Source organism: Agelaius phoeniceus, chromosome 3 (assembly GCF_051311805.1).
Source record: "Agelaius phoeniceus isolate bAgePho1 chromosome 3, bAgePho1.hap1, whole genome shotgun sequence".
Classification (NCBI taxonomy): domain Eukaryota; kingdom Metazoa; phylum Chordata; class Aves; order Passeriformes; family Icteridae; genus Agelaius; species Agelaius phoeniceus.
The window spans coordinates 44,242,785-44,257,026 of NC_135267.1; the positions used below are offsets into that span (position 1 = coordinate 44,242,785).

A 14,242-nucleotide genomic window follows, 5' to 3' on the forward strand; every position below is an offset into this window, starting at 1 on the left:
GAACACTCACACCACTGCTCACACAGCTCCTCACTCAGGCAACTTTTCAACCCATTCTCTTAAGCACTGCAGCAACTGTTTTTTCTATGGCCTCTTCCCATGTCTAAGACACAAAATTAATGTACTGACATTCAATGTTCAGCTGACCAATCCTATTTCTCTGCATTCTGTTAAATGCATAAATAGCTTTTCTTTTTAACCCACTAAATAAGCACAAAAGACCCTGAAAGTTAATTTCTCTTAATAATGAAATAAACATTTTCAAAAAATCTGTTTCAGCCACAGGTTTTCAAAAACCTCTGCTTCTAACTTTAGTTAAACCCTAGCTTCTGATATTGAAATGTAACTTCTTCCACTTCTCTGAAAAGACAACAATTTCAGACATGTGTCAATCTTATTTTTAGTGACCGTAGAGAAATTAAATCCAGGTCCCCTGGTTATTTCTAACTCTCTATTTTCTAATTTAAAATACAACTTTTGATTAACAACACATCTTCTTGGATGTCCCAGATTATTAGTCTGGATTCTTATCTTAAAAATGCACATGAAAAAAACTGGTGTGCCTCTTCTCCTACCAGTTCCCGCAAAGTTCTTGAAATGAGCTGTCCATCAAAAGATCTGAAATACTCAGGGCTCTTTACTGCATTTAATAAACTTTTATATCCTACAGTATAAAAAGATAAAATTGTCTTTCCAAACTGAAACAGTTATTCATGAAAAAAATGTGACTGTGCCCCCAGCACCCCAATTAGTTAAGCTCATGTCTCATCCTTGCCCTCATATAACTATTCAGTTAACAAATAACTTGCTTTCACTGAAACTATAATGCATTTCAAACACCAGTAAAATACACCAAAAACATCGTCTAGCTGTCTGTCCAGTGATTCTGGAAAAGATGCTTGTTCCTTTCTGTATCCAGTTTCTGCAAAGGTAAAAAATATGGATTAAAACATTATATCCTAAAAATTTAATTGCATTAAAGATCTGTGTTAAGATTTATTGATGAGAGTTAGGTAAGAGCTAGGTTTTGCTAACATTAAGTTAATGCATTTTGAGGCTAGGCATACTAAGCAGTTTTAAAAAATCAGAAGGCTTCACAATCTCTTTGAGATTTAAGTTTTGTTTGGTTGCAAATTCTATGTACTAGATCAAAATAATTTTCTTAGGATGTGATCATGTCATCTGACCAGAATCTAATAAATCCTTTCAAATCCTATTTCTTTTTTTTTTTTTAAGTTCACCACTTTGTTTTAGAGTTTTCTAACCAAAAAAAAAAAAAAGGAGGGGGGGAAGGAGTAAAACTCTCCTTATGCTTGGTACAAACGTTCCAAGTAGCTGAAGTAGCTGAAACTTTCTCATTATCATGCTCAAACCAGGTACCACACCTTGCCTTACACATCCACAATATGCCCTAATTTCAGGATGACACACCACACTACCCACTCTCTCCAGCACCAACACATCCTCACAAGCTCCTCTCTTCCCCACCCCAATGCACATTTTCCTGGCAAATGCCTCCAGCCCCTCATGTAGGGAAGAACTGGCTGACTGCTTAGTGGGAAGAGGTAAGACCTGATACACTTGTCTGGGGAAAGAAGGTAACATGACTGAACTTGAGGTCGAGCATAATGCAGCACCCTGTATTTGTGATGGTACACAACATATTGCTGCAGGATGAACACCTGCCTTTGTGTCCTAAAAAGCCAGTGTGAAAGCACTTTTACTTCAAGGCTAGACTGGATGGGGCTCTGAGCAACCTTGTCTAGTGGAAGGTGTCCCTGCCCATGGCAGGGGGTTGGGAAGAGATGATCTTCAACATCCCTTCCAAACCAATTCATTCTGCCTCAGCCTTCAAATGACAAGAAGCTGAGAAATAAATGTATTGGGATTAGAGCACATTAACTACCTTAGTGAGAAGTCCAAGTTGCATGAAGGCCCTGATGCGTTAACCTTGCTGACAGCGTGAAACAAAACAACATCAGCTTAAAAGAACATATCTCCTGGTTGCAGTTCTCTAATTTCCACTTGTTTGCACACAGTCATTTATCAGACATTGGCTCTCCACAGGTGTTAAGGAAAAATAATGTTCATGCTTAAGTGCTTGATGATCTTGGAATAAACAACTATTAACGATGTATTTCATTAGTGGTAATGATAGTAAAGAATGCCTCAACTGCAGAATGATCGGAATCCTTTTAACATTCAGGTTCCGTTTTTGGTTTTTTTTTTTTAGTGAACAATGCTCACGTCAATAATAGCCACAAAGAACACAAAGAATACCATCATCTAGACCTTTTCAGAAGAATAAATTCTTCACCATTTGTTCAGATTAAGAAAACCCCAAACATATTTCTTCCACAGGAAGATCTGCTTTATTATTTCAACAGATTTCCATTTTATTTCCTGAAACTCTTCAACCCTAGAATTCAGGTTATTTAATAAACGTGAAAGCTTTTGAGAAAAGTTTACAAGTTAAAAATATAAGCACTGTTAATTAGGGATTTTCACACCTGCAACCATTCCCTCTGTCTGTTACAGAAGAAAGACACCTGCTTGTATCCACACTGAGTGAGTGCCTGTCAACAGCTTCAGTGTGACACACAAAAAACTCTTGCAACCTACAGGTTACTTGGTTCACGAATGAAAGGGAGAGTGACCTACAGAGCAGCCTCTGCCAAGCTGTGACAGAAGCCATATATAGTGAGCTGAGGTTTATCCTCCCATCAACAGCAGCCCGCTCCAAGCATTTCACCACGAGCGCTCCTCTCTTCTCTGTGCCTTCACCAAAATTAGGATGATACTGTGAAATTTCAGCTGATAATCAAATCAGAAGGATGGAGGGGAAGCAAGGGGAAGCCAGGGGATGTGGAGAAGAGGATTAGTTTCAGCTGAACCAGTAACGTGATCCTGATCCCGCTGATCAAATGGCCTGGCAAGCATTAATATTGGCGAGTCTGTTGTTTTCACAACTGCAGAGTTCACAGCCAGAGCTCACAGCACATGTGAAATCACACACCTGCAGAAGAGCAAGTCCACTGAGAAGAGTTCTCTACTTGCTGTATGGGGTCCACACCTCACTTAGAAGTATTTCTAGTAAATCCAATTAAGGGAAGTTTTTAAAACCACTGATCTTCCTTATTCAACACTGAAGGAATAATAAAAGCAACACATTTTTAGTCAGAACTACATTAACCATTTCTGTGAGTTTCTAGACTCTGTTAACAAAGACTTTTAAAGCAGAAATTATATTTATGTGATGAATTGAGAATCAAGAATGATTACAATTCTGATGTAGAAAAAATGAAAACATTCAAATGTTTTCTCCTACCCTCAGTCCTCGAAAATCCATCTTGTTTCTGCTTAACAGTCACATCCTAAACAAAGCTTATAGGATATGGCCTCCTTCAATACTACTATAAACCTAAATAAAGATGCAGAATTATGTAAATGAGGCTAGCAAAGAGGAAAACAGAGCGAGAAGCCCTGAACCAGACTGCTCCTCAAGGTTTGGACATGACCAGGAAATAGACTCAGTAAGCTAAGCAAAGAAGTGTCTGTAGCAAGAGAAACTAGGAAGGTGGCCTTCTGTGTGGTAAAAACATAGGATTAAAAAACACTTCTGCACCCCTAGCTGCAATGCACTTGAAGACAGTATTTTTAAAAGAGAAAAAAGAAATTAAAATTGCGTACAATTGTGATAGAAATCTTAAGATTAATGTACTGAAATTTAAATCATAAAAAAATCAAAATTCTAAGCCTGAACAATACATTAGAGAAATAATAAAGGATAGTTATTAAGTATTTGAAATGAGGGATTGCTGAAGCACAGCAACAAATTTCACTGCAAGTAATCTCTTCCACATGTACAGAATGAACAGCTTCTTCATTTCAGGTTTTTTAAATAGCTTTGGCTCAACCATTTATCCATTTAAAATAAAGGAACTGACTGGAGGCTGGAGAAAAGCAAAATGCCCCCTTCCCACATTATGAAAACAACCAAACCAAAGCATCTGTTCCAAGTGCAACTGAACACAAACTTTCTATCAAAGCTTTACATCAGTTAGGCCATCAACAGACACTACTAGAAGCACAAAGGTAAAACCAGAAAGTTCAGTACAGGCTACAAGAACTATGGAACCTGGAGACATTTCTAAGTTCTGTATTTCTAATAGGGGAAGTAAAGCTGTCTCCTTCATAACTAGCCCAGCTGGAGCTGAAACTATTACAGCATACACCTAGTCAGTGCAAAATGAAAAGGCTTACAGAAGATTACACATTAGTCTTACAACTGGTTGAAAAAGTTGCCTGTTTTAGTAACTACCAAGCAAAAAGAAACTAAATTTATTCAGAAAAAGAATCCAAGCCTGTATAAATGCAAACCAACACTTGAACAATTTAAACCCGAATTAATGGTTAAAATAAACCATGAAAATCCCATCAAAGGTAATGAAGACAATATTTCAAGAGTGAAGTTGGACTGAAAAATTGTTTTGAAAAACCAGCAAAGCATGAAGTATACACAAAAAAGGGATAAAAACATATTGTCAGTTCCCTTTGCAATAAATGGGTTCATGAGTGATATTACCCACAGAAAAAGTAATCCATTAGAGCTAAAACATCTAATAAACAATCAGCAATCTTTCAAAGGGTCACAGCTACAAAACAGCACACAAAATTCACAGCAATGAAAGCTTCAGCGCATTGATGTCTACTTGCTGCATCCTTTGTTTCAAGATGGGTTTTATAAAGTCTTACAGAAAAATCATTCAAAGCATCATTAGATCGGAATTAAAACTCTTCCACAGCATAGCAAACATTCAACAATTTAGGGCAGGATGTGCAAAACCATACTACATGCAACTGAAACTGCAGGGGGATAGAGGTGATCAGAATATAATTACCTGAGCTAATTATCTTGCATAACCCCAAGCTGTATGCAACTCTTGCAAAATTGTCATGGGCTGTCTCACAGCCATGGGTCAAACCTTCTGTTTGAAGTTCAGACGAGACAGTAGTTGGAGAAGCAGCTTTTATTAATAATACTTTGGGACAAGCCCAATGTTCAGAGGAAGCAATGCAGCACACAAAACATCAACACCATTTCCTGAGTACTCTTTGGAGGTCTTATCCATCCACTGGATTAGCCCTTGGATTGCTTCCTTTGAAGGTCCTGGAACAGTGTGACAGCACTTGAACAGGATGCACCACTGCCTCCCAAAACAAACCACGGACACTTCACGTGTCCTGACTGCTGAGAGGGGCCCAGACTGATCTGGCATGATACGTATGAAGAATTCAAACTCAGGACAGCCCTTCAGAACCACAAAAGGATCACAAATGCCAGCTGTATGGTATTTTGACAGAATCCTGAACAAAGACTGCTTCCAACAATTGCTCCATTTCCCACTGCTCACAGCTGTATTAACACCATACAGCCAAGGAATGGCCTGCATGACTCATTTTAGAACACTGATTTTTCCCTGCTAAATCCCAAAAGAGCAGCAGACCACTAAAACAGAAAGAACCCGAGATTTTATTACTCACCAAAAAGATGAGCTTTCCTGGGCATCTTCCTTTAAATTAAATTGTTTGGAATAACTTCACAAGGCTTTATATTTCAGGATGTATTTCAAAGAACTGTAAAAGCATTAGCCTCAGCACCTTTACTGATGCTACTGCAAACTCGAACACAAAGGCAATGCAGTTCTTTAAAACATAGATATTGGACAGGAGCTTTTTTCTTGAAGAGCTTTACACACAGGTGGCCAGCAAGTGTCATTTATCCAGCAACAGGAGGAAAATCTAACTTTTTCTATAGCGTTATTCTAAACACCAGAGCATCTAGAACACCATGAGACACTACATAGAAAATAAATATGCCAATCGGGGTCTTTCATAAGGGAAAACTTGATTTTTAGAAAGCTCTATTGGTTATGCATAAAACTAGTAATTTAAGAGAAATCATAGTAAGTTTTACATTTTCTATGTTTTCAACAGCTGACCATTAAAGGCTTTTCGAAGAATAAAATGTAGCAACAAGCTTATGCTACAAAAGCTGAAATGATCACCCAGAAATCAGAAAACACTTCTATTGCTACAGACTGAGAAACTACAGTGAGAGACTCTGAAGCACACTGTATCGCAGGGCACAGAAACGCTGCTTCTCTCCACCTTTCCTCACTGCAGCAGCCGGTGTCGCTCCCGCAGCCCCTGATCGCTCCCATCAGCGATTAAGTACAATGGAGAGCTCTGGGTTGCACCGCGCAACTTGAACAATGTTGGCAGCACTACTTTTAGCGAGGATCATGCCTTACAATTATCACCATGCCCTCAAGTAGCTCTTAAGGCACTGCTAATGCTTTCTTGGCTAATTAAATTAAGCTAACCTTGTATACATTGCTAAAATGTCTAACTAGTACGCTGACATGATTTAAGTGTTTATTACACAATAAATTCTTGATCAACACTTCTGATTTGTGCTTTGAGATGACTAAGAAAAATCATTTCAGTTGCCAAAGAAGTGTTACCAGCAATCACAACTCAGTGTCTGAAAACATGAGACATCAGTAGATACAAAGTGCAAATTTAATCACTTATGGTCACAGGATCCTCCATTTTTTCATACTGTGAACAAAGTCCACTGAACCTATAAGCCTTGTGTTAAAATTCTGTGTCTCTGTAGAAGATTTTGATGAGCTTTTCCTGTCAGAATGCTTTAATATAAAGCTAGAACACTTCCCAAATTTTAATGCCGAAAAGAAAAAAATCTGTGTTTTTATACACATATGTACAATTTGTGTAACAACAGAATATATATTTATGTAAGCATAGCTTCAAAATCTACTAAACAGTGTAGTACTAAACATCAGTCCTGGAAACGGGAAGAAAACAAAGCCCAGTTTTTCCCCTCTGTACCCTCCCTATGCACTCTGCTATGACATCATCTCAGACAATAAACTTCTTGGCTCCTCGATCCATTTAGTGAGGGATTTTGTTCATTTTAATCTGGCTTCTGGTAAGCAGACAGACACACACGTATTCATCTCCCTCACTGACTGCGTGGTCGCCAATCAATAATTCAAACCAGTTTACTTTTCAAAGCCTGACGTCATTGCTTTCTCCAAGCTGAGTGAGTACTACTGAGGGAATACGCTGAACATGATAAAGGCATTTAGACTATTACAGTCCATTTCCACAAATGTTGCCTTCAGATTCAGATCAAACAAAAAAGGACACTATTCACACACAACTCAGCAGAATATTGAAGCAGAAGACTAGGAACTTAAGTTCTTGGGAAAGGAGAGAGTCAAGCCTATCCTTATAAATATAAGCAAGAAACCCAAACAAATGGGAAAAAAAAAAACCAACAACAAAACAACACAAAAAAGTACATCAGAAAAAGCCAAGTGGAAAAAAATAAGAAGGAAATAGATACAAAAGAGGTAGAAGGGAAGTCCTATCCCCTCTTCTGGTCTACTCAGCATCTTACAGGATGCCATTAGGTCACTAACTTGGCTTTTGTTGCTAATAAGGAACAGACAGATGATCTTTTAAAATACATTCTGAAAGGTGGCTGCAAACATTCCCACTGAAGAACATTTCTCAGAGAGTCCCAGTCAAAAGTTCCATGCAAGAAAACTAAGTCACATACTGCAAACAAGAAGCGTCCCATCTCTGCAGAGCTCCAAACTCTAGCTGCCCATTAACCCGATTAACTGCTCGTAGCAAGGCTAGTTTCCTGATGTGACACCCAAAAGATTTAGAAAGGACAGACTGCTCCAGTCAACTACAAAAAAAAAAAAAAAAAAGGAAAGAAAAAAAAATACAACTGCATGAAGACGATCCCAGCACGCTTTCTGAACACAGCCTCACTATCTGTCTCCCGACAGTCACTTCCAAAAGCAAAGGCTTTGTCTCCCTACTGCTATACTTATTCATTTCCTAATCACTGAGATCCTTCTCTGGCACTACTTCAAGAAGATTCAGAAGCTCAGAAAGACACTGTATTGCTGACAGTACTTACATCTGAAGAATAAAAAGAGTTTTTCAAAAACAACTTTAAAATACAGTGAGATATACATATTTTATAAAACACACTGGATGGAGGAAATAAGAAAAAAAACCTTCTTGGATAACTTCTGCTCATATTTGGCAATTACATCTTAAAAGGGAAGAAAAAATCCACCTCAAACACATGAGACGTACTTGAAGTGAAACAAGTTCATTCCCATACACCAAAATTTACATTTAACTTCAGAATAAATGCTCTTTTAGAAGTGTGGGCAATATCTTGAGAAGTATTTACAATATTTTACACTATTTTGCACAATCTCCTTTCCTTACACCATGACACTAACATAATTTCAATGTTTTAATGATTTGTCATAAGAAACCACTGTTATGAATTAAAAATACTTGGAAAGAAGCCCAAGCTAGTTTTCTTAGCAGCAGTAAACTCATTGAGAAGTAAGCCAGTAAGGGTTACTTCAAACTTTGCTTCACAAACCACAAGACCCACGATATGAATAAACAGAAACTGCAAACTAGAACAAGCAGAGCAGCTTTTTACAGCTATGGGGCTGCATCCCCAGGAGTCCACTGAAATTAAACAAGGAAGAAATAGGGAACAAGGAAAAGTAAGATGGGGGAAGGGAAGAACTGTGAACTATGAAAGACCTGAAAGAGAAGCACAGAAGGTATAGGATATCTCATCAGTGATTTGTATTTGTTTTAGTATTTTACACCAAATGGATGGGGTAAAAAGGTTTTTTGAGAATTACAGGTGACATCCTTGACATGCCTCTGGCTGCTGCTGCTGCTGTTTTTCTACTCGGCTGATTGACTTCCTCCTTTGCACGGCAGGGACATGGTCAGTTGGTGCACGACTGTCAAACACTCGGACCCTCAAATTTCACTTCCATATTTGCGTTGCTTTTATTGATTTTTATTGCTTTTATTGAAAGATCCCTTTAAAGCAATACGTGAAGTTTCATCAACCAAAGAAAAAGTCCTGCCTACAATTCCTCCTGTGGGAGGAATTTCTTCACAGACAGGATCATTAAACATTGGGAACGGGCTGCCCAGGGAGGCGGTGGAGGCACCGGCCCTGGAGCTGTTTAAGGAAAGACTGGATGTGGCACTCGGTGCCATGGTCCGGTTCACAAAGTGGTGATCGGCCATAGGTCGGACCCGATGATCTCAGGGATCTTTTACAACCTCATTGATTCTGTGATTCTTCGATAATTAAAAACAAAAATTACAGGTTTTGTCAACAGAGCTGTTTAGAGACAAGGAAGAAAGGAGACTCCCGAATTCTTTCTTCTAGTTACAATTTACCAAATGTTAATTCTCCAAATCGGGCTGTAGAATTTAACTTGCAGTTAAGCCCGTCTAACCCAAGCAATCACAGCGAGTTCGGCTGGGAAAGCATTCAACTTAAACTTGACGGCAAAAATCACACCCTCCGTGCCACAAAAAACGGGGCGGGGGGCTTTCCCGAACACCAGCTTCCTCCCGTCGCAGCCGCCAGCCGAATCGAGGTCATTTAGGGAAAAGGGGAAAAAAAAAAAAAAACCACACACACACACACACAAACCAAACCGGGCCGAGGTTTATTGCGAAGTTGCTGCGGGCGCAGCTCCCAACTTTTGTCTGGCGGCGGCAGCGCCGGGCGCGGCCGCAGGGGGAGCCCCGCGCCGCCGGACCCCGCCGGACCCCCGCCCGCCGCCGGCCCCGCCGGGCACCGGTACCGCGGCCGCTGCGCCGCCCGTGTCCCCGCCGCCCCCGCCCCCTGTCAGCGGCCCACGCCGCGCCGGCGCTGGCCCCACAGGGACTGCGGCTCTCCGCAACTGCCCCCCGCGTCCCTGCCGGCTCCGCGGTGCCTCCTCGCCGCGGGCTGCCCGCCGGCCCCACCGTCCCTCCGACAGCCGACAGCCGTCTCGGCACCCGCCCCCCGCCGGCTCCCGTGCCCGCAGCCCCCCCCGCCGCGGCACCAGCGGCGCTGTCCCCAGCGATTCCCCGGCCTCGCCGCCTCCCGCCCTCCGGTCCCCCGTGGAGCCCCCGGTCCTCACCCGCGCTGCCGCCGCCTCCTCCAGCCCGGCCGCATCTGCCTTGGTGCCCCTCTTAGAAGAGCGGGTGCGGGACGAGATGAAATGGCTGCCGGCCCCGGCCGCCCCGGCCGCCGCTTTGCCCAGGGGGCGCAGAGAGCTCTTCCTGGTGTTCACCATGGCCCCGGCGAGGGGGGACACGGGGGGCGCCGCCGCCGCCGCCGCCGGCGCGGAGGGAGGAGGGAGGGAGGGCGGACAGGCGGGGGCTCGGGCAGGGAGGGGAAGGGGAGGGAGAGGGGGAAAGGGGGGAGGAGGGAGGAAGGAAGAAAAGCCCTCCGGGGAAGCCGCTCTGCCGGGCAGAGACGCAACCGGAGCCGCGCCGGCTCCTCCCGCCGCTGTCGCCGCCGCCTCTCGGGCTCAGCCCGGCTCTAACTGGCCGCCATTACTGTCCCTGCTCCCTTTCTCTGCTCGCTCCGCGCCGCCCCCGCCAGTCGCCGCCGGGGGGCGCTGCGGCCCCGGCGCGGCCGTTCTATCCCGGCGCCGCGCGCTCTATGGGCCCGGCCCGGCCCGGCTCGGCCCGGGGGAGGCGGCGGCGGCCGCGGGTCTCTGGGGAGCTGCTCCGGCCCCGGCTCCGCGGCGGGCACCGAGCGCGCACACAGCCTCACGGCCCCGCCGCGGCCTGGAGAGCCGCCGGCCGGGCCTGGCCCGGCGTGACCCCGTGGGGCGGGGGAGCCGCCGCCGCCGCCACCCCCTGAGGGTTGAGCCGAGGGCTGGGGAGTTCAAGGGCAGGGGGAGCGGCTGCCCGGGGCCGCGGGGCGCGAAGGGCAGCGCTGGCACCCGGGAAGGAGCTCGGCCGCCCGTCCTGGGGGGCTGGAGCCGTCGCCTCTGCTCGCCCAGGGAGGCTCTTGCCAGGAGCTGACCGGACAGCTTGGGCGAACAGATCTCCCGAGGCTGAGATCTCCATAATTCCCTGTGGAAAGTCTTTTCACAGTCTGGTGAGCCTCATTTTTAAGAAATCACCTTGCTATCCAGGCTATCGGGAGTGCGCCCTTGCTTCTCCCATCGCGCCAGCCACCGGCAGCGTCCCCTATGTTTTGCCTTAACCTGCGCTTCATGTTCCTTGCTCGGTCCTTGGAAAGCTCATTTCTCCCCATTATCGGAGATGCAGGTCAGAGGGTCAAAGAAAACAACGCATTACTCTACACCGGATGCTTAAATGTTTTTCAAATTACTCACAAACTATAACCCTTAGCCTATTCACGAACCCGATCCCTTCTCGCCGATGTAAGAATCATTCTCTTACCACTTGTTGCCCTATACAGAACTTATAACAGTACCTGCACATAAGCCCGGAAACCAAAAGCTTTGTGAAAGAAACGTAGCTGAGGAACACAAGCATAAAGCTGTAGGTGACAAAGTCTCGACCTTTTAATTTTCACACTGACTGGTTTGGCACTGCTGGGCAAGTCATTTCAGTGCTTCTTACTTCTTTAACCAAAAAGAATAGTATCATGAAATTTCTGAGCACGTGACTCTGACTGTTAGGCTCAAGCAAGCTTTCTCAAAGTATTTTTACTGTTTAAAGATTGAAAATGCGATAATCTTTTAGTAAAGAACAAGAAATTTAAAAAACTATTATTCTGTTTTACCTGCATACTCCCACATCTTTCTCTTGAAGATTACAGTCTGTACAAGTATGGTAGAATGTGTGCTTAAAAATAGAAAATATGCAACAATGACATCAGGCTTTATAATAAGAAATTCAGCTTTTTAAATATAAAAAAATTACTGTGAATAGCAGCAAATTTTTAGTTTTATGAGATACTCCAAAATACAGGACGTTTCAGGATGGGAACTGTAATGTCTCATCTGACATTCTCTATTTAGAGCTTGTAATCTATATTAACAACAGTGCTTCATCTCCTGTCCCAGAATCTCCAGTGTCTTTCAAAATTAGAGTAGTTCTGCTCCATGAGATTGGTTTTGGTAGGTTTTATATCCTTTGTTTCTAAATTTATTTGTTCAAGGGTATGAAGGGATGTAGTAATTTCATACACTTGCAGGCTAAATGAGTATTTTAATTAAAAACCTTCAAGGGGTTTTGTGAATGGTATTTGGAAATCACATCCTTTTAGCCTTCAAAAGAAGGAAACTGCAAGAGACTGCCCCTTACCAAACACCAGAAGATATGTTCAGTAACAGTATCACATCATATATATAATGATAAATAATAAACTTTAACATTTCTGTCCTGTAGTACTGATAGGCCATGAAACTCAATTACGGTTTTCAAATTCTGTTGGTCTAGAAACAAATGTTGATCTTCAAGTTTTTGTACTTGTCACAAAAAGATCCCCATTTTGGGAAAACCAACAGATGAGTGGCCCAAAAAAGGCTGCAGCAGTTACAGTGAATGTCATAACTCAGGATTGCAGTCATTGGCAGGGCTGTTTGGGGAAGCTTGCATAACATCTGCTTGCAACATGCCTGATTCAAACCAGCACTCTTCCTCTCATGAACAGTGAAGACTTGTTAGAAGTAAAATAAACTTAGTCAATATGCAAGCAAACTGATTTTCCTGGGTGCCTGACCAGATCTGCTTGAAATAACAGAAATTCCCCAACTCAAAAGCAATTTATTCAAATTTGCTAGATATTTATACCACAGTTATGTCCTTTTTTTGTTGTTGTTGTTGGGTTTTTTTGTGTATGTGTTCTGATCTCATTCCTGTGAGCCATACCCAGAGAGCACTCTTTACGACACCGAAGGGACTACTGTGGAGAGATTGATGTAGTTAAAAATCCCTGATCTCTGCTTTGAACATTTGTAGTGCTTCATTCTCATTATGTTAGCATGGTAGGAAACATGGAAAGACATGCATTCATTTTGGATGTTTACTCCCTGTGTTGCTTTTCACAGATGGTTTTATTTACAGGTTTCTTAGTTGTCTTGTTCCTCTTAGAAGGTGTGGCTGGTTATTTTGACTGAAATAGCTCATGGCTTTATAGCTTCCATGTCAGCCTCATCACCATTTTTAGTACTGACAATATAAATAAATCAATCATAAGTTACAAGGTTTGCTTGGGTAGCTTTGATTGGATTTTTTTTTTAATGCTGAGAACATGTTAACATAGGATTAATATTTTATATCACACATACTTAGAGATTTAAATGTGGTTTTACAATGAAAGATGAATTACTGTAGAAAGGGATTTAGAATAATTTCACTAATCCAATAATTTACTTGTTCCCATTTTTTCTATCTGTTGTTGGTTCAAGTGTCATATGAAGACAGAACATATGACATTAGAAATCTATTCAGACTCCCTTCAGCAGTCTACGTGCAGGAAATGCTTGGGGAGGAAAAAAGTAAGAACTCTGAGTAGTGAGAGACAATGAAAAAAATAGGGGGAGAAGGACTGAAGCCACATTCCACTATGTATTACATAAAAAAAAAATTGTATAGTTAATTCAGTGTCAAGATTTGTAGTTTGGTCTTACAGACCGATGTCTAAATGCTTCTACAAATAAATGCCATTGGGAAGGACCATATTTCAAATGGAACCAGTTTATAATGAATGCTGAAGCTTACAGCAGTATTCAATGTCCTTTTACTTCCAGTTGTTCAGAAAAGAGATTAAGGGATCTGAAAAATGTATTAAGAAGAAGCCACACCATCTGCCAAGGCAGGTACACCACTGGGAAATTGGAAAAATATGAAAAATGACTTGAGCAAAAGAGTCCCTTTCCATTAAAAAAGAGTTGGGGAATGAAGTCATATCAGGACATCATGATGTAAAAAGATGTTAAAAAATTACCCAGGGTGGAAAACCTTGTTTGCTATGTGAATGATATTTAATGACACAAGAAATATTTGGAGATGGAAGATTTTGTTGTCACATGTCCCTATTTTACCAGGAAATCAGGAATTACAACAAAAGAAAAAGTCCTTCCTCCCTTATTCAGAACTTCTGCAGAGTTTCTTTTTAGTAAGGACCAGAGGGCTCTATTCAGTGAATTACCATTTGCTTCAATCATAGGCAATTTACCAGAGATTACTTTGCAATATCTCTGAATAGCAGTAACATTCCAAAGAATGGAAATCAAGTCATCTTTTCAGGCCTCTATTTATAAGCTCATATGTGTGCCTCTCAATCATGCTGTCAACTCCCCCTGGTTTCAGTTGAATCTTGAAA

At 42.3% G+C, this 14,242-nt stretch overlaps 1 protein-coding gene across 3 annotated transcripts in view; it reads right to left on the minus strand.

The window, feature by feature from the left end:
• The window catches only part of ATAD2B (ATPase family AAA domain containing 2B), a 74,656-nt gene extending 64,036 nt beyond the window's left edge, over nt 1-10,620 (minus strand). For 2 of the 3 annotated variants that reach the window (XM_077175126.1, XM_054630047.2), the window contains exon 1: nt 10,071-10,618. In XM_077175126.1, the coding sequence (XP_077031241.1) occupies nt 10,071-10,226 (156 nt within the window). In that variant the 5' untranslated portion in view covers nt 10,227-10,618. Of the gene's footprint in view, nt 1-10,070 lie in introns of all 3 variants that reach the window. The other variant, XM_077175125.1, reaches the window with a different exon arrangement.
• Between the last annotated feature and the right edge of the window lie 3,622 nt (nt 10,621-14,242).